An 18,724-nucleotide genomic window follows, 5' to 3' on the forward strand; every position below is an offset into this window, starting at 1 on the left:
CAAAAAGTGATGTTGGTTAACCTTTAATGCACAGTATGGAATGTACAGTCATTTTCAAAATCATCACGCTTCAGCAGACAAAACAACAAACATTGTTGCAAAAAACGCTTTCATTCATATAACAGTACATGTACATAACACTGCAATTAGTACGTATGTATGCTATTTAAAAAAGTCATCAATCTTCTTCTGCTTCCCATTTTTATATTTTAATATAAACAACGCTTTTGTCGATGTTGCAAAAGGTGTGCATTCAGTCGGTTCTTCTTCATCGTCATTATCATCATCACGGGAATCTTGGCTTTGACCTCTGCTGCGATATCCGCATCTGATGAGCTTGGGAATGTCGCAATGTCTTTGTCGACTGCAACATACGATGCAATGTCGGCACCTTGTTTTTTTTTTTTGATTTCCCGATAACAATATGTAAGTTGTAATTTATCGGTACCCGTCATGTTAGCGCACGGCATGATTGTAAGTCTTTCTTTTGAACGTTTACCCCCGCGGCAATCCTCATCCTTGTAGATGTAGGATTTCTCTGGCTGCAGCTTGTAAAATAAACCAGTTTCGTCAGCGTTGTATATGTTGTCCGTATATGTTGAAGACACACAGCTGCCGTCTGATACACACGAGCTGCTGTCTGAAAATGGCGTCTGCCCGCGAGAGCTGGTCACGTAACGAAGACACGTGACCAAGTTGACCAATGGTGCGACCGATGGCGTGTCACGTGACAAAGTCACACGACCAAATCGACCAATAGCGCGACCGATGGCGGCTCACGTGACCGAGTCGACCAATGGCGCGACCGATGGCGGCTCACGTAACCAAGACACGTGACCAAGTCGACCAATGGCGCGACAAATATATCGATATAAACAACAAAAATGGCCGACGGGGGATGAAAAGGAGCACCGTAATAACCGGATTATTGTAATAACCGGGTATCGTACTAAACGGTACTAATTATACATAAAAAGACTATAAATGTGCAAGGGAAATGAAAATAGTATCGTAATAAGCGGTACTATCGATATAACCGATATCGATATAACGAGACTTTACTGTATATATATATATATATATATATATATATATATATATATATATATATATATATATATATATATATATATATATATAGAGAGAGAGAGAGAGAGAGAGAGAGAGAGAGAGAGAGAGAGAGAGAGAGAGAGAGAGAGAGAGAGAGAGAGAGAGAGAAATACACATAGGGTCAGAGCTACCAGAAAATTTAGTTCGCTGACGAAGCCTCTTGAATAAGAAGCGAAACATACAGATGACGGCTGAAGAAACCTTTTCATCGATTGCGCATCGGACTGTGTGTGTGCGTGTGGCCTTGCATTTCATCCCATTTATACAGCATGTGACCTTTCACCTCACCCCCTCCCCTAACCCTCCCCAAGCTCACTTGCTATGCCGCCAGCTTAGTTCACCGCTTGACAAGCCGCTTTTCACAGTCAATGACTCCGCCTCCTGCACCCTATTTACCAGCCCCCCACTCAGCCTTCATCTTTTGTTTCTGATACAAAGCCTCATAAAACACACACAGACACACACACATGCACACACCTCCATGCTGAAGGCTGTAGTTCGATAAATCTTCTTGCTGGCACACTTGTGCACCTGTTCATATGTTGCCAAAAGCCTGCAAATGGACTTAATCATATTGACACATACACCAAAGTAGACATGCACTAATGACAATTACAGACGCTCCACACCTTACGACGAAATACGTTCCAAGCGGTCGTCCGTAAGGTGAATTTGATCATAAGTTGCTTCAGTGCTCTATTTTGTATGGAATGTATGTTGAATTCAAACACTGAATGGGGAAGTATTTACTTATGTGATTATATTTGTACAATTCATCATGCTATCTGGCTGGCTAGCTGTCTATTAGTTTTCTATGAGCTAGCTAGCTCGCCTTCTAGCTATTTCAAAGTCAGTCAAAGTAAAAGTCCGGTTTATTGTCAAATATTCTCATATGCATGACATACAGCACAGATGAAAAAACTGTCCTCTCGGACCCAGCGTGCAAGGCACTTATAATGTGGCTAAAAAAGACAGAAAATTGACAACAGACGATACATGTAAATTGTGGCAGAAGATGGCGACAAAGCTCCGTGGAAATTGCCTCCTGGGAAGTTTTGCCAGCGAATATCAAATAGTAGTCTTGGTGCAACACCCAACGATTCACCATCGCGTTATTTATGTATGTGTTTTCCTCTTCCATTTTGCCATCAACACGGATAGACGCGAAGTTTTCAGACCAAACAAAGTACCACAAAATGCATTGAGGTGATGAAAGGACTGCAACAGTGTGTCCTTTCTCGGTCCGGGGCGTTACTTCCGTGACGTGACGTCAGGACTCGTCACCAACTCAAAAACAAGACTTCCGGAATATTCAGTGTCAGTCTTACATGTGAAATATAGCTATATGTGGTGGAATCTTTGTAAAATACGCTCAGTAGAAGTCATTTGAAGCGATTTTACAAATTATGGACACAACTTGTCCGGAGGCGTCGGTTGTCTTTTAAATGTTTTTGTTTACACGTAACAGTAATGTTTCAATCATTCTGAGGTGGACACCAAAAAAACTATTGCAACAAGTAACACACAGAAGCAACGATGGTCACAATCGCAGGCGTAGACAATTGACAACATCGTGCCCGTCCGTCATTTGTCGTTCGCTGTCCGCCATTGTCCCCCCTTGTTTTTTTTAAACCGCCTTCCAAAGTCACTTCATAACGTGATCAAGTGCAAGACAACACCCAAGTAGGATGGGTGTGGTTCGCCGACAAAGCAGTAACTGAGAACTCTCTCTCTGTCTCTCTCTCGAACTCTTTCGTTCTCATGATGTCTCTTTCTCTCCCTCTCTTTCTCTGTCAGTCTCTCTCTCTGTCTTTTTCTCCCTCTCTCTCTGTTTCTCTCTCTCTGTCTGTCTCTCTCTCGAACTCTTTCGTTCTCATGATCTCTCTTTCTCTCCCTCTTTTTCTCTGTCAGTCTCTCTCTCTGTCTTTTTCTCCCTCTCTGTTTCTCTCTCTCTCTCTTTTTTCCTCTCTCTCTGTCATTCTCTCTCTCTCCCTCTCTCTATCTCTCTCGCTCTTTGGCTCTCCCTCTTTCTTTCTCTCGCTCAGTCTGTCTTTCTCTCTCTCAGTCTCTGACTCTGTCTCTCTTTCGCTCACTATCTCTGTCTCTCTCTCTCTCTCTCTCTCAGCCTCTGTCTCTCTTTCTCTCATTCTCTCATTCTCTCTCTCTCTCTCTCTCTCTCTCTCTCTCTCTCATTCTCTCTCTCAGTCTCTCTCTCGCAGTCTCTCTCGTTCTCTCAGTCTCTGTCTCTCTCGTTCTCTCTCTTTCTCTTTCTCTCTCTCTCACTCTCTCAGTCTCTCTCCTTCTCTCAGTCTTGGTCTCTCTCTCACTCTGTCGTTAAGTCCCTCTCTCTCTCAGTCTCATTCTCTCTCTCAGTCTGTCTCTCACTCTCTCTGTCTCCCTCCCTCTTACCCCCGCTCTCTGTCGCTCTCTCTCTTTCTCTAAGTCTCAGTCTCTCTGTCTCTCTCTCAGTTTCTCTTTCTCCATTTCTCTTTCTCCTCTCTCTCTCTCTGTGTCTCTCTGTCTCTCTCACTCCCTCTCCTAATATCATGCCTGTAGGTGCAAATGAAATATTAAAGAGCTCAACCACACCCTTGATAAACCACGCCCCCTCGTGGACGACGATGCCCCTCCCCCTTCCACTCCCATTTTTTCTTTCTGTCTCACTGAGTCTCTCTCTCTCTCAAACTCTTTTGTTCTCATTATCTCTCTTTCTCTCCCTCTCTTTCTCTGTCATTCTCTCTCTGTCTTTTTCTCCCTCTCTCTCTGTCTCGCTCTTTTTTCCTCTCTCTTTCTCTGTCATTCTCTCTGTCTCTCTCCCTCTCTCTATCTCTCTCGCTTTGTCTGTCTTTCTCTCTCAGTCTCTGACTGTGTCTGTGTCTCTGTTTCTCTCTCTCACTCTCTCTGTCTCTGTCTCTCTCTCTCAGTCTCTCTCTCTATCTCTCTCTCTTTCTCTCTCTCTCTCTAAGTCTCTCTCTAAGTCTCTCTCTCTCAGTCTTTCTCGTTCTCTCAGTTTCTGTCTCTCTCTCTTTCTCTCACTTTTCTATCTCTCTCTCTCTCTCTCTCTCTCTCTCTCTCTCTCTCTCTCTCTCTCTCTCTCTCTCTCTCTCTCTCTCTCTAAGTCTCTCTCAGTCTCTCTCGTTATCTCAGTCTCTGTCTCTCTCTCTTTCTCTCACTTTTCTATGTCACTCTCTCTCTCGCTCTCTCTCAGTCTCAGTGTCTGTCTTTATCTCTCGCTCTCTCTGTCTCGCTAAGTCGCTCTCTCTCAGTCTCAGTCTCAGTCTCAGTCTCAGTCTCAGTCTTTCTCTCTCTCTCTCTCTCTCTCTCTCTCTCTCTCTCTCTCTCTCTCTCTCTCTCTCTCTCTCTCTCTCTCTCTCTCTCTCTCTCTCTCTCTCTCTCTGTCTCTCACTCTCTCTCCTAACATCATGCCGGTAGGTGCAAATATTAAAGAGCTCAACCACACCCTTGATAAACCACGCCCCCTCGCGGATGACGATGCCCCTCCCCCTTCCACTCCTATCTTTTCTTTCTCTGTCCGTCTCAGTGTCTCTCACCCGTCTCTCCGACAGAACAATGTGTCGCGACAATAGCGGGATTACAGCCTCCCCTGCTCGCCCCCACCCCCCTCCAACGCCCACCGGTGCCCCGCCCCCCTCGCTCAGTAGGAGGCAGCTTCCTCTGTTTCATTGACTTTGCATCTGCTGCTGGAAGGAATGAAATAAGTGCATGTCTGCTGATTCAAGTAAGTGCATGTCCGTCACTCTATTGCTCTCTTTTTGATTGATTGACAGCTGCCTGCCGAACAACACCGATGACGGCAAGCTCGGACGCGCTGACCAAGTTTTCGCAATGTTGTGTCTTGTGGTTCTGGTTCCGTTTGTTAGGTACTGCTTTGCTCTACACGGAGCCCTCGCGTCCGTTGTGTTGAGATGTCTGTTTGGGACTAAACTGAAGCCAGGACGAAAATGAACGATTGTGGTATGCAAGACCCCCCCCCCCCCAAAAAAAAATAAATACAAATATATATATATATATATATATATATATATATATATATATATATATATATATATATATATATATATATATATATATATATATATATATATATAAACCAGTGGCGGTCCGTGCATTTCACACCTAGGCCTTCAGTGAAGTCCTGCTTAGTCCGACTTGAACAAATATCCCTCATAATACCATAATTTATGACACAACGGCTGGAGATATCATTTACAAAAGCAGACGCACGCAGTACTGGGCGTGGCATCACCTTAATCGTCTACAACAAAGGCAATTTTCTGGAGCAATTACACATCAATAAATCTGCATCAGCAATTAGAACTTGTCACTATACGTGATACTGCAAACACTTAAAAATAAAAGGAAATTTAAAATCATTTGTCCCCAGTTTTATTAAGTCCACCAAGAATATGCAATCTTTAACAAGATTTTACGCTAGATTACAAAATGTCAGTTTAATATAAGAAAAACAACAAGACGTTCACAAAACGAACTATGTGTGGAAAATAAAAGTAAACAAATCTTTTTCATTTATTCTTGAGAATAGGCCTACATGCGACAGCAAGTTGTCCTCTCCTTCAGCCATTGTGGGTTAAAAAAAGCGAATAGATATACTTGGTTTTTCTGCTAAAGTTTCCGGGTCTGATCTGTTGTAGCTTGGTTGATTTGCATAGCGCTGCCTCCGCTGAGGGCTGAGGTAAAGTGAGTATCCAATCACAGGACACGTACATGTCATGTTCAACGCGAGGCCCTCTAGCTGGCCTTACTGTGCCAACTCGTGATCTGATTGGCTATCTCAACTATATATCAACTACATGTGCCCGTTCATGTACAGCGCCCTCACTGTTGATTCTGAAGGCGTCGGTCAGATTTCATACAGTCTGGCGACACAAGCTATCTGAATTCTGATTGGATTAAAAACTCTGACCTAAAACTACAACACTGAAAGGAGCATAACCAAATGGATATTTTATTCTAATTATGATAATGATGTCTGATTATGTTAGGCCAGTAGAGAAGGCCTTGCTGGCTCTGACGGCCCACCACTGATATACACACATATATACACACACACACACACACATATATATATATATATATATATATATATATATATATATATATATATATATATATATATATATATATATATATATATATATATATATATATATATATATATAAGAAGAATTCCCATCCAGCTCCAAACTATCGGTACTATGTACTGTTCTAATCTTCTTTGAATATTAGACCAAATCAAATCAGATCCAGAGTCTGACACAAAATGCACAAAAGACAGTCAAAGTCATCTAAATCATCGTCAATAGAATCAGAATCAGAATCATCTTTACTGGCCAAGTATATAGAACACACAAGGAATTTGTCTCTGGTAGAACATGCTGCACTAGTATCATAATAAGATACACAGTTGTATTTGGGTGACTGTTTAGACAGTTTATGGTGATGGGGGAAGAAGCTGTTTAAATGTCTGCTGGATTTGGTGTGCCTGCCTGAGGGGAGTCGCTGGAAAAGGTGGTGGGCAGGGTCCGGAGGGTCCAGTCTAATTTTCCACGCCCCTGTTTGGAGTGGTGAGGGCGGTGACAATTATTTTTTTCCGTCTTAATAATAATAATAATAATAATAATAATAATAATAATAATACATTTGATTTATAAGCGCCTTGAAAAACTCTCAATGTCACTTTACAGTCGCAGGATCGGTTTTTATGTGGGTGAGCAGCGGCAGCCACATGCGCCAGCGTTCACTCAACCCAGAAGTAGCTCTTCCGGCTGCTTAGCACCTCCTCTTAACTGTCCGAGGATGCAAGGAAATTTGGAACATTTCAAAATACAGTTAACTCGGCTATTATTCACACTTTTTAGGGGTTTGCCCTCTCAACATGTTCAAAATTTCCTCGTAACAAAAATATATATATATATATTGCTGAACATTTGGCAAATGGTTTGTGAACTTTTGCAACCTTGAATGAGCCCTGATGAACTCTCAAATTAACTCATTGACTGGCAGACAATGTGCCAAAATGTGTTTTTGTCATTGTCACTCAAATTGCAGAACCCACAGAATATTAACTTTTTGGACTACAATAACTTTCAATATAGCGTTAGAAACCTTAGCTTATCTTCTTTCATCCAAAAAAATAGTTCATTCCTAAATTATATGGGTCTGGAGTTATATGAGCTTGAAATGGGGGCGGGTGTACAAAATACATTACAATACATACATATTGGTTCATCTTGCGCTTTAACAACAGCTGAAGCTGGAAAAAAGCGCTAACATGGATAAAAGGCAAATGCTGCCCCCTCGTGGAAGGGGAAAAAACGTAGGAAATCTTAGATTCTCTTCTTTCATCAAAAAAAAAGTGAATTGCTAAATGATCTGGGTTTGGAGTGATATGAGCTTGAAATGAGGGCGGCTTTCCAAAATACAATGCAATACATGCATATTGGTTTAGATAGCGCTTTTACAACAGCTGAAGCTGTAACAAAGTGCTAACATGGAAACAAGGGGAAATAATGCCCCTTTGTGGAAGGGAAACCTTTGCCAGAGGCCATGGCCAGCACTTTATTGGCACCCAAGCATGAAAAAACAAAACCCGAACTGATTCGGGAATGGCGCTCCACGTCATATTTTCAACTCCCCAAGAAATTCGGGAATGGCAGTGAATGAGTTAATCTCTCCCTTGGCCAACAGTTGCTGTTTTTTGCCACTTTTCAAGTGACTTTGAATATGTTGGGAACTTGTTACATCCTATGACTGTTTGAAGAAAAAATAATAATCCAAATGCTGTCAGCAATTACAAAAGGTACTTAACTCATTCAATGCCATTAACAAATGTATTCGGGAATTGAAAATATGATGGAGAATTAGTTGTTTTTTTCTTGCCGATAAAGCGTTGGCCATGGCCTCTGGCAATGTTTTTTTTTCCTTTCCACAAGGGGCAGCATTTCCCTTTTTCCATGTTAACGCTTTGTTGCAGCTACCACTGTTGTTCAAGCGCCATATAAACCAATATGTATGTACTGCATTGTATTTTGGACAGCCACCCTCATTTCAAGCTCAGATAATGCCAGACCCATATCAATTAGGAATTAACTGATGGAAGAAGAGAAAGAGAGTCTAAGTTTCTGACGCTGCATTGAATGTTGATCTCGTCCCAAAACTCAATATTCTGTGGGTCCTGGAATTTGAATGACAATGACAAAAACCCTGGCACTGGAGTGGCCACATTTTTGCAAATCATATGGCAGTGAAGGAGATAACTTTTTACGAGTTGCTCCCAAACATGCCTAAATGGATCTGTGACTCAAACGTTAAAAAAAGCAAAACACCTTAATACAGGTGGAAACAGCTGTGCCTTATAGATGTGTATACTATTCCTCCACTCTTTGTGTCAACACACACTTCCCCCAGCCGCACACGCATGCACACACACACAGACACACACACACACACACACACACACACACACACACACACACACACACACACACACACACACACACACACACACACACACACACACACACACACACACACACACACACACACACACACATTCCTGTTTGAATGACTTTGTGAGGTCTGGGTAACTCCAGATCACTAGTAAGGACCACCCTTTCTGATAAGTTTAGAGAAGAACCAGTGTTACATTTGAATATTAGATGTCCCCATAACACACACACACAAACACACGCACAACAAACACACACATGCATGATCTTTGAAGATTACAAGTATGAAGATCTCAGTGGAAAATGTGCAAGATGTACTTGTGTGTGTATGTGTGTGTGTGTGTGTGTGTGTGTGTGTGTGTGTGTGTGTGTGTGTGTGTGTGTGTGTGTGTTGTTCCTTGACTGGGATCACCACCTTATCGTGGTGAGGCACTTTACGTATCTCCATGACCTGAGAGCTTTGTCGGTCGGAGTCTTGTACTGCTGGTAGGGTCACCCTAGTCAAACAGGTCGAAGGGTAGAGGCCAAAGCTGCACCCGGGGGTAGGCATAGGCGTAGTCCAACAGACCGGACTACTGTGCAACTCCTGCCAGAAGAAGGTCATTGTCATGATCTGGTTGGCAACCAACGGGAGGTGCTGTCGGCCCCGCCTGCACCTGCACAGGTGCTGGTCGTCCCGAACAGATTGGCGACCAACGGGTAGCGACGTCGGCCCTGCCTGCAGCCTCGCAGGTGCTGGGCGTTTTAATCACTGACACTTAAAAGGACACCCGGCACGACCATCCGGTGTCGGTTCATTGTTTGGTTCATTTTTTGCTGCATGTTTGTTGCATGCATTGTGTATGCTGTGCATGTGTTTGTTTAACCTTGGCGGACTTTTACTTTTGGTCTTCTTTTGATACTTTGTATTTTTTCTGTTCAGTTGATTTTAATGTTTTACATTTTGTTCCTGCTCACCTTTAATTTAATACAATTTGTCAAACAACCTCCTGCTCCCTCCTGCCTGCTTTTTGGGATCCGCACCCGCCATCACCACCTTGCAAAACGTGACAGAATGAACCGACCAACCATCGGATAACGCAGGTACATCGGACCTGTCTCATTTCCACCCTGTGCCTGGCAATGCTACGTCCACGTTAGCCCAAGCCTCGTCGAGTTTGAATTGCGTCACTCGACGAGCCGTAACGTCCACGTAAACGTCCGGCCGAGACCTCCTTCCAGGTGGCCGTCCAGGGTGCCACTGGGTGTCTGGCAGTGCACGCCCACGTCCAGCCACGCTGTCGTCGTGCATGACAAATTGAGTCTCATCCACGACGAGCCGTGCAACGTCTGCGTCAACGTCAGTCCGAGACCCCACTCACCGCTGGATCCCGGAGCGGCTCAGGACTGGTCTCGTTTTCCCGGTGCCGGGCAGTTTACGCCCACGTCGGCGTCCGGCCGAGACCTGGTCCTATACGACCGTATGGGGTGCCATTCTGCGCCTGAGAGTTCGATGTCCACGTTGAGCCATGCGCCGTCGCGTGAACGTGCGAGAGGGATCGCACTCACGCCCACGACGATCCGTGCCACGTCTTCGTCCACCCCAGGCCGAGTCCCGTTCCCATCAGGCCGCCGCCCGTCGTATGCTGGAGAGGCAGCGGTTGCCGTCTCCACCATTGTTCCCTGACGAGTGGACCTTTTGGGAGACTGTTGGGACTTCTGGAAGCAGCCCCTTGAAGGGGGGGGTACTGTCATAATCTGGTTGGCGACCAACGGGGGGCGCTGTCGGCCCCGCCTGCACCTGCACAGGTGCTGGTCGTCCCGATCAGATTGGCGACCAACGGGTAGCGACGTCGGCCCTGCCTGCAGTCTCGCAGGTGCTGGTCGTTTTAATCACTGACACTTAAAAGGACACCCGGCACGACCATCCGGTGTCGGTTCATTGTTTGGTTCATTGTTTGCTGCATGTTTGTTGCATGCATTGTGTATGCTGTGCATGTGTTTGTTTAACCTTGGCGGACTTTTACACTTGATTTTCTTTTGACACTTTGTATTTTTTCTGTTCAGATGATTTTGATGTCTTACATTTTGTTCCTGCTGACCTTTATTTTAATACAATTTGTCAAACAACCTCCCGCTCCCTCCTGCCTGCTTTTTGGGATCCGTACCCGCCATCACCACCTTGCAAAACTGTGACAGTCGTCATGGGTATCCTCATGCCACCGGAAATTTACCTGGTCCGAGTGAAGATGGTGGGAGTGAGGACCATGCACCTGCACCCTCACCTTGATCCAGACATGTCCAGCTCCAGGCCTGGAGGGCCACTGTCCGTTTTCCATCTGACCCGGCTGTCGCACATCTGATTCAGATGATCAGCTAATGAGCCAACTCTGAAGCAGCATCAAAACGGTCCTGATGATTTGAATCAGGTGCTTTACTCCTGGGAGATCTGAAAGACAGGTAGGACAGCGGCCCTTGAGGACCAACTTTAGACACCCCTGACCTATAGCTTTGCCCAATCCTCACCCCCCAACCGCCCTTCCCCTTGTAGCTTCAGCATTATTTATGATGATCAGCTACAGAGTATGTGTGGGTGTGGGGGTGTCTGTGGGTGCACATGCCTGAGGTAAGATAGCATTGAGTATCACTTGGACTTGCATTCACATCGAGAGCGAAGTAGGAGGAGGAAGCGAGAACCCTGGAGAGTAATGGAACCAAGAAAGAGAAGAATCAAGGAAGGAGGGGGTCTGTGTGGGTGTGTTCGGAAGCTTTTGAGGCTATGGGGGTGGGGTGCGGTTACCTCGGAACAAAAGAACATCGCCCTTGAAGTGAAAACTACCCACTTAACAAAATAAAATGCTGAATACTGGAATATACAGGAAGGCAATATTTTTCCAGAAGATCATCCCAATTGTTGCTATGGTTACCAGCAATGGGATGCAACTGAGCTTCTATGGAAGTGGCCTCAAATAGTAGATATGCAGCAGCGCATTAGCGCTTGGCATTGCGCTTGCATACAGACCAAGTTTTCCTTTCGATCATCGGCCCTGGATCCAGTTCTGATCATGGAGGAGGTCCTTGAAAGTCATTATTGGGAGGTTCTCGGGAGGTCCTGAAGGAATCTGCAGGGACTTCCTGTGGGTTTTTCCTCAGCAGACCGCATTCTGTTAAACAAACTGCTCTGTGTGGGTGCTATATGCTACATGTACATAGATCGATGGAACATTTTCAATGATCCCTATAGGTCAGACATGTCAAGCTCCAGGCCTGGAGGGCCACTGCCCTGCCTATTTTCCATACAAGCATAAAGCAACCCTATGGGTTGGCACATTTTCACCTTAATACCTTATTCAGTTAGCTTGATCCTTCACACGGTCGACTTGACCATTATCAGATTTGTTCATCCTGTTCATCCTGATTGGTTGATTTTTACTGCTCCCCCAATAAATCTAGACGCTTGCTCATGGTGTAATTTATTCCAACAGAGCAATGAATCAGAATCAGAATAAGAAAACCTTTATTCGTCCCACAATGTGGAAATTTGCAGTCCACAGCAGCAATTTAAAAGGGGATGGGGTTGGGCGTGAAAGGATAGACAACAAGATTTTCTAAGCAGAACAAAATTAAAATGTCAACTGAATACTGTGCAAATGTAAATGTGCAAAACCGTTTCATAAAAAACTGTACAATGTGGTGTTTTAATCTGATACCAAACACGTAACACAAAACACGTAACCTATTAATATGTCATGATCTGGTTGGCGACCAACGGGGGGCGCTGTCGGCCCTGCCTGCACCTGCACAGGTGCTGGTCGTCCCGATCAGATTGGCGACCAGCGCGTAGCGACGTCAGCCCTGACGGCAGCCTCGCAGGTGCTGGTCGTTATAATCAATGACACTTAAAAGGACACCTGGTACGATCATCCGGTGCCGATTCATTGTTTGTTTGCTGCTTGGTTGCAGCATGCATCGTGTACGTGTTTGTTTAACCTTGGCGGGCTTTTACACTTGGTTTTCTTTTGCTACTTTGTATTTTTTCCATTCAGATCATTTTGATGTTTTACATTTTGTTCCTGCTGACTTTATTTTAATACAATTTGTCAAACAACCTCCTGCTCCCTCCTGCCTGCTTTTTGGGATCCGAACCCGCCATCACCACCTCGCAAAACCCTGACAGAATGAATCAGCCAACCATCGGATCCCGCAGGTACATTGGACCCGTCTCATTTCCACCCTGTGCCTGGCAATGCTACGTCCACGTTAGCGCAAGCATCGTCGCGTTTGAATTGCGTCACTCGACGAGCCGCAACGTCCACGTAAACGTCCGGCCGAGACCTCCTTCCAGGTGGCCGTCCAGGGTGACACTGGGTGACTGGCATTGCACGCCCACGTCCAGCCACGCTGTCGTCGTGCATGACGAATTGAGTCTCATCCACGACGAGCCGTGCAACGTCCGCGTCAACGTCAGTCCGAGACCCCACTCACCGCTGGATCCCGGAGCGGCTCTGGACTGGTCTCGTTCCCCCGGAGCCGGGCAGTTCACGCCCACGTCGGCGTCCGGCCGAGACCTGTTCCCATACGGCCGTACGGGGTGCCATTCTGCGCCTGGCAGTTCGGCGTCCACGCAGAGCCATGCGCCGTCGCGTGAACGTGCGAGAGGGATCGCACTCACGCCCACGACGATCCGTGCCGCGTCTTCATCCACCCCAGGCCGAGTCCCGTTCCCATCAGGCCGCCGCCCGTCGTATGCTGGAGAGGCAGCGGTTGCCCTCTCCACCGACCGTTCCCTGGCGAGTGGACCTTTTGGGAGACTGTTGGGACTTCTGGAAGCAGCCCCTTGAAGGGGGGGTACTTTCATGATCTGGTTGGCGACCAACGGGGGGGCGCTGTCGGCCCCGCCTGCACCTGCACAGGTGCTGGTCATCCCGATCAGATTGGCGACCAGCGGGTAGCGACGTCAGCCCTGCCGGCAGCCTAGCAGGTGCTGGTCGTTATAATCAATGACACTTAAAAGGACACCTGGCACGATCATCCGGTGCCGATTCATTGTTTGTTTGCTGCTTGGTTGCAGCATGCATCGTGTACGTGTTTGTTTAACCTTGGCGGGCTTTTACACTTGGTTTTCTTTTGCTACTTTGTATTTTTTCCATTCAGATCATTTTGATGTTTTACATTTTGTTACTGCTGGGGGGGGGGGGGGTCTGGGCTCGGACGAAGATACAGACAGTCTAGGGTAAAACAAAGTACAAATACAAGTTGACAGCATCCCATTTTCGTACACTCTGTCCTGAAGAAGGAAGTGGTGGAAGCAGGGAGGTGTGGCCCCGCCCCCAGCTGTCAACCTGAACGTGACAATATCAGACAAGTCGGATGTTTATTTTCCGGAGCAGTATTGCACAAAACGACAATACAAAATAACTGTTTCTTAACAAACATGTATGACATTTTTCTCCAGCATGTCAGCATCTCACTCCCACAGCAATCGGGTGGGGCTGGGGGGGTGTCCACCGACGCCGAGGCGGAGCAGGTGGGATCGCCGCGACGCAAACGCCGCATCGGGCTCACCGTCGGCGCCGCCGCCTCTTTGAGACAGGTGACCTCTTCTGGCTTCTCCGTTAGCAGGGAGAGCGATTTTTGGAGAGCTTGCATGGGTAGGAAGCCGTGCGTATTTGGGTCAGCAGAAAGCGTGTGCGCCAACACAGTAATGAAGATCGATAATACGAAACATAAAATGATTAAAATGACACTAAACGTTATAACATTTATAAATGAACTGTCAACATTTTGGTATATAATAGTATTCAATAGAAATCATTGCTTAAAAACAACAGATTGACATCGTATACTATCCTGTCGTATAGGAGATGCCAATGTGTCGTCGTTTGTTATGATCACATGATACTCGCGTCAGCCATTTTGAATGCTTTTGGATTCACGACCGTTTGACTTATGACCGTTTTGTCGGAACCCGGTCGTATGTCGGATGTTACCTGTATATCAATATGGATTTTATGTATTGTATTGCATTGTCACATTCCGGTTGGCAACCAACGGGTGGCGCTGTCGGCCCCGCCTGCAGTTGCACAGTTGTTGGTCGTTTGAATCAGTGGCAGTTAAAACGTTTTGCCTTGTCAAATTTTTACTCATGGTTTTGTTTAATACTTTGGACTTTTCTGTTCTGATGACTTTGATTTTTAAGATTTTTGTTGGGGTAATTCGCCATACAAACATGTTTAAACATCACTTTCTAATCTTTGTTTACGTTTTGGACTTCCTGATATGTCATATCCTACCTCCCCTTACATGATGTCGCAGCTACATTACATCACATCCTATCGCGTCACACTGTGCGTCATATAAATGCTCTCCCAGTTCTTTTCTCTCTCTCTCTCTCTCTCTCTCTCTCTCTCTCTCTCTCTCTCTCTCTCTCTCTCTCTCTCTCTCTCTCTCTCTCTCTCTCTCTCTCTCTCTCTCTCTCTCTCTCTCTCTCTCCATGCTTCCTCCTTCGCCAACACCGTGATATCTCCGCTCTCTTCAAGATTAAACCAACTTTCTGTTCAACACCTGGCTTCCTGATGTTTTAACCATCCTCTGCCATCAACGCCCGTAGAAGCAATGAATCAGGGACGAACGATCAAAATAAACCCATTAATTTTGTTCCTGCTGACTTTATTTCATACAATTTGTCAAATTCACCCTGCTACGGCCTCCTGCCTGCTTTTTTTGTGGTCCACCACCATCCCCGCCTTGCAAAACCGTGACATGTATAAAGTGCTGCCATAATCACTTCATGAACGAAACAATCTTACTTGTAGAGATGTGAATATGAAGAGCAGCACTATCCAGTACAGTGTACCTGTACCTCGGTTTACAAACTTAATTGGTTCCCAGAAAGTGTGTGTAAGGCGAAAATAATATCTTCCAAACATTAATTTCCCATAGGAAACAATTTAAAATGAGAATAATCCAGTTCTATGTCCCCTTAACACACTTTTTTTGACGAAATAAGCCTTAAAACTCAGATATAGCTTATTTTATGTATAATACATGTGCTATTGTATTGTAATGCAAGAAATAAACTGTACTGAGTAATCAAGTCGTTTTATTGACCTTTGTGATGGTCATTGATGTTGTTGCCTCTTGATGATATCTGAGTGAAGTTGCCATGCTTTCTCAGCGATAATACCCTCATTCACACTGTCCCCTGCTAGCTACTTTTCGTTAATCCAAATCAACAGACGTTTTTCAACATCTTCTATTGCCTGAGACTGTTGCTTAGACAACACAGAAACACCCTTAATAGCTTCCTTGTTCTTAAGGATGGTAGCAATGGTTGACTTAGCGTACTGGTACTGGGACGCTAAGTCATACATATGCACACCTCGTTGGTGTTTTTCGATGATCTCCTTCTTCTGCTTGATCGTGATTTTCTTTTGTGTCCTCTTCGGCTGAACACTAGCCTGAGGTGGGGTCTTTTTCTGTCCCATAATAGCAAAAGTACTCCCTTCGATAACAAACCACGTCTGCACTCAAAGAAAGGGTGTGTGGAAAAGTAGTCTGGTAGCCACGGTAGCGCTGTTAGGCCGTGTGGCTTGGTGTCTTCCGCCGAAAACTAGTCGCCAGCCATTGTGGCGCGCCGTGTGTTTCCCGAGAACTATTTCGTATGCAGTTGACATTTTTATTTTACTATGCTTAGAATATCTTGTTTTCTATCCTTTCACACCCCCACCCCGTCCCCCTTTCAAATTGCTGCTCTGGACTGCAAATTTCCCCATTGTGGGACGAATAAATGTTTTCTGATTCTGATTCTGAAGATTATATTCTCGCAAATTTAATGTTCGTCAGGTGAAAAGTTTGTTCGCTAAAGCGCTCATAAACCAAAGTGTCACTGTATTTGCCAAAATTTGTGGCTGTGAGTGCCAGCTTAGCTGTCAATGAAATGCATGTCTTGTGTTTCCTATGGCAGGTAAGGAGGAGGAGTCATGATGGTCTCCATGATCCCCCGGTCACTTCTGCTCCTTCTCCCCATCCTCATCCCTGCAGTACCCCTCCAAGCCCAGGACTCGTTCGTGCAGTGGGTGACCCTTCGAGGTTCCCCCCTCGCTCACTTAGTTCTGGATGCGGAAACGGGGCTTCTGTATGTGGGCGGAGTGGACCACCTGCACCAGCTGAGCTCGGACCTGGAGTTGATGTCCCATGTGAAGACGGGACCTCATTTGGATTCCCCTAACTGCCTGCCGCCCATTGCCCTGAAAGACTGTCCCTCAGCCCGGCTGACTCACAACCACAACAAGCTGCTTCTGCTGGAGCAGGGACAAGGTATAGATCCGGGTAGCATGATTACTTGTGGATCGTTGTACCAGGGCATCTGTGAAAAGAGGTAAGATGACAAAGCCTCAGACCAAAACCTGGCCTTGGACACATGCTGACTTTGTTTGTGTGTGATTCTTTGCTGCAGGAGTCTGACCAACATGTCACAGATTTTGTATGAGTCCACGAACCCAGTGGACACGCAGTTCGTCGCCGCCAATGACCCCTACGTTTCCACAGTGGGCATAGTACTCACCACTGGGGATGGCGCGAGCAGAGAGACGCTACGCTTCATGCTGGTAGGACGCGGTTTCACCGGAATGGGTTTGGGAGACATCCCGCCCATCACAGCCCGCCGCCTCGACCCAGCAGTCTTTCCTCAGCGGGCCTTTGCTCAGGAGGATGAGCTGGGCAAGCTGATCATTGGGACCTACTCTGAGTATGACATGCATTTTGTCAAAGTGGTCACTTTCCAAGACCATGTCTACTTCCTGTTCTCAAAGCGAGACGTTCGCTCTAAGATGGAGTACCACACATACATCTCCCGCCTCTGCGTCTCCGACCGCAACTTCTACTCGTACGTTGAGGTGCCTCTGCTGTGCCACGGTGGCTACAACCTGGCCCAGGGGGCGTGGTTGGGCCGACTATCAGGGAAGCCCACCCTTTTCGTCGTCATGGTGGCTGGTTGGACATCGACGTCGGTGGCCACGGATAACTCTGCGCTTTGCATATTTGGGATGGCGGAGCTGGACGCCCTGATGGAGCAAGCGCGGGAGTCCTGTTACACCAAAGGTGGGCGTGGGGTCAAAGGGCAGGAGGAGGCCTACGTGGTCTACACGCTATCGTCGAATTGTCTCACACTTCCTCAGGTAAATCTCACCACATCAATTCTCATTCTCATTGCATTGATAAGTACAGGTAACATCCGAGTTCCGACAGGGTTCCGTTCCGACAAAACGGTTGTAAGTCAAACGGTCGGAAGTTAAAATCCATTCAAAATGGCTGACGTGACGTTTACACGACAGTATAGCATACGATGTCAATCTGTTGTTTTTACGCGTTTTCGATTGAATACTATTATATACCAAACTGCTTACAGTTCATTTATAAATTGTATAACTTTTAGTGTCATTTTTATGAATTGATATTTCGTATTATCGATTTTTATGAATATATAGCTGTACCTGCAATGTATACAAAACTGCTTCCTGTACAGTTCATTTATAAATGTGGTACTTACCTTTTAGTGTTGTTTTTATCATTTTATATTTCATATTATTGATTTTTATTTAGATTTTATGTAGTGGATTAAAGAAAACAGTTATACGTAAAGAATACACGGCTTCCCACGCATGCACACTGTTGAAAAATGGCTCTCGATGCTAATGGCTAGAAGAGGTCGCCCGAAACACACGCTCGGACTCAGGAGGACGCCAAAGGAAAAAAGCAGTGTACAGTACTACTGGAGATGTTATCTGCACTGTAAAATTGTACAATGCGTTGCCGGATACTTGAGCGTTGCGGTGCCAGGCGTAGAATTTTGAAAAAAGGGTCTGGCGGTCGTGGTGGTAAGTACGGGTGGTCTTAAATCGTGCCGGTCGTAACTCGGATGTTACCTGTATTTAATTGTTCAAGTTTCCACATTCACTGGGCTAAAATAGGATGACAAGGAGTATGACACAGATTGATATCATCTTGTGATGTCACGGATTACAGCCTTTTTAGTGGCCATCCCTTCTGACCTTAATCCTGTGTGTGTGTGTGCGTGTGTGTGTGTGTGTGTGTGTGTGTGTGTGTGTGTGTGTGTGTGTGTGTGTGTGTGTGTGTGCGTGTGT

At 45.7% G+C, this 18,724-nt stretch overlaps 1 protein-coding gene across 6 annotated transcripts in view; it reads left to right on the forward strand.

The window, feature by feature from the left end:
- The first annotated feature begins 4,738 nt into the window (after positions 1-4,738).
- Positions 4,739-18,724, forward strand: part of plxnb3 (plexin B3) — a 110,284-nt gene continuing 96,298 nt past the window's right edge. For all 6 annotated transcript variants that reach the window (XR_016115986.1, XR_016115987.1, XM_089004347.1 and 3 more), the window contains exons 1-3: positions 4,739-4,849; positions 16,546-16,959; positions 17,038-17,758. Coding sequence is in view for 4 of the 6 variants with exons in the window: in XM_089004347.1 (XP_088860473.1) it covers positions 16,562-16,959; positions 17,038-17,758 (1,119 nt within the window). In the remaining 2 variants the exon portion in view is untranslated. The remainder of the gene's footprint in view (positions 4,850-16,545; positions 16,960-17,037; positions 17,759-18,724) is intronic.

This window comes from Hippocampus bargibanti, linkage group LG01 (assembly GCF_051943395.1).
Source record: "Hippocampus bargibanti isolate YZ-2025 linkage group LG01, ASM5194339v1, whole genome shotgun sequence".
Classification (NCBI taxonomy): domain Eukaryota; kingdom Metazoa; phylum Chordata; class Actinopteri; order Syngnathiformes; family Syngnathidae; genus Hippocampus; species Hippocampus bargibanti.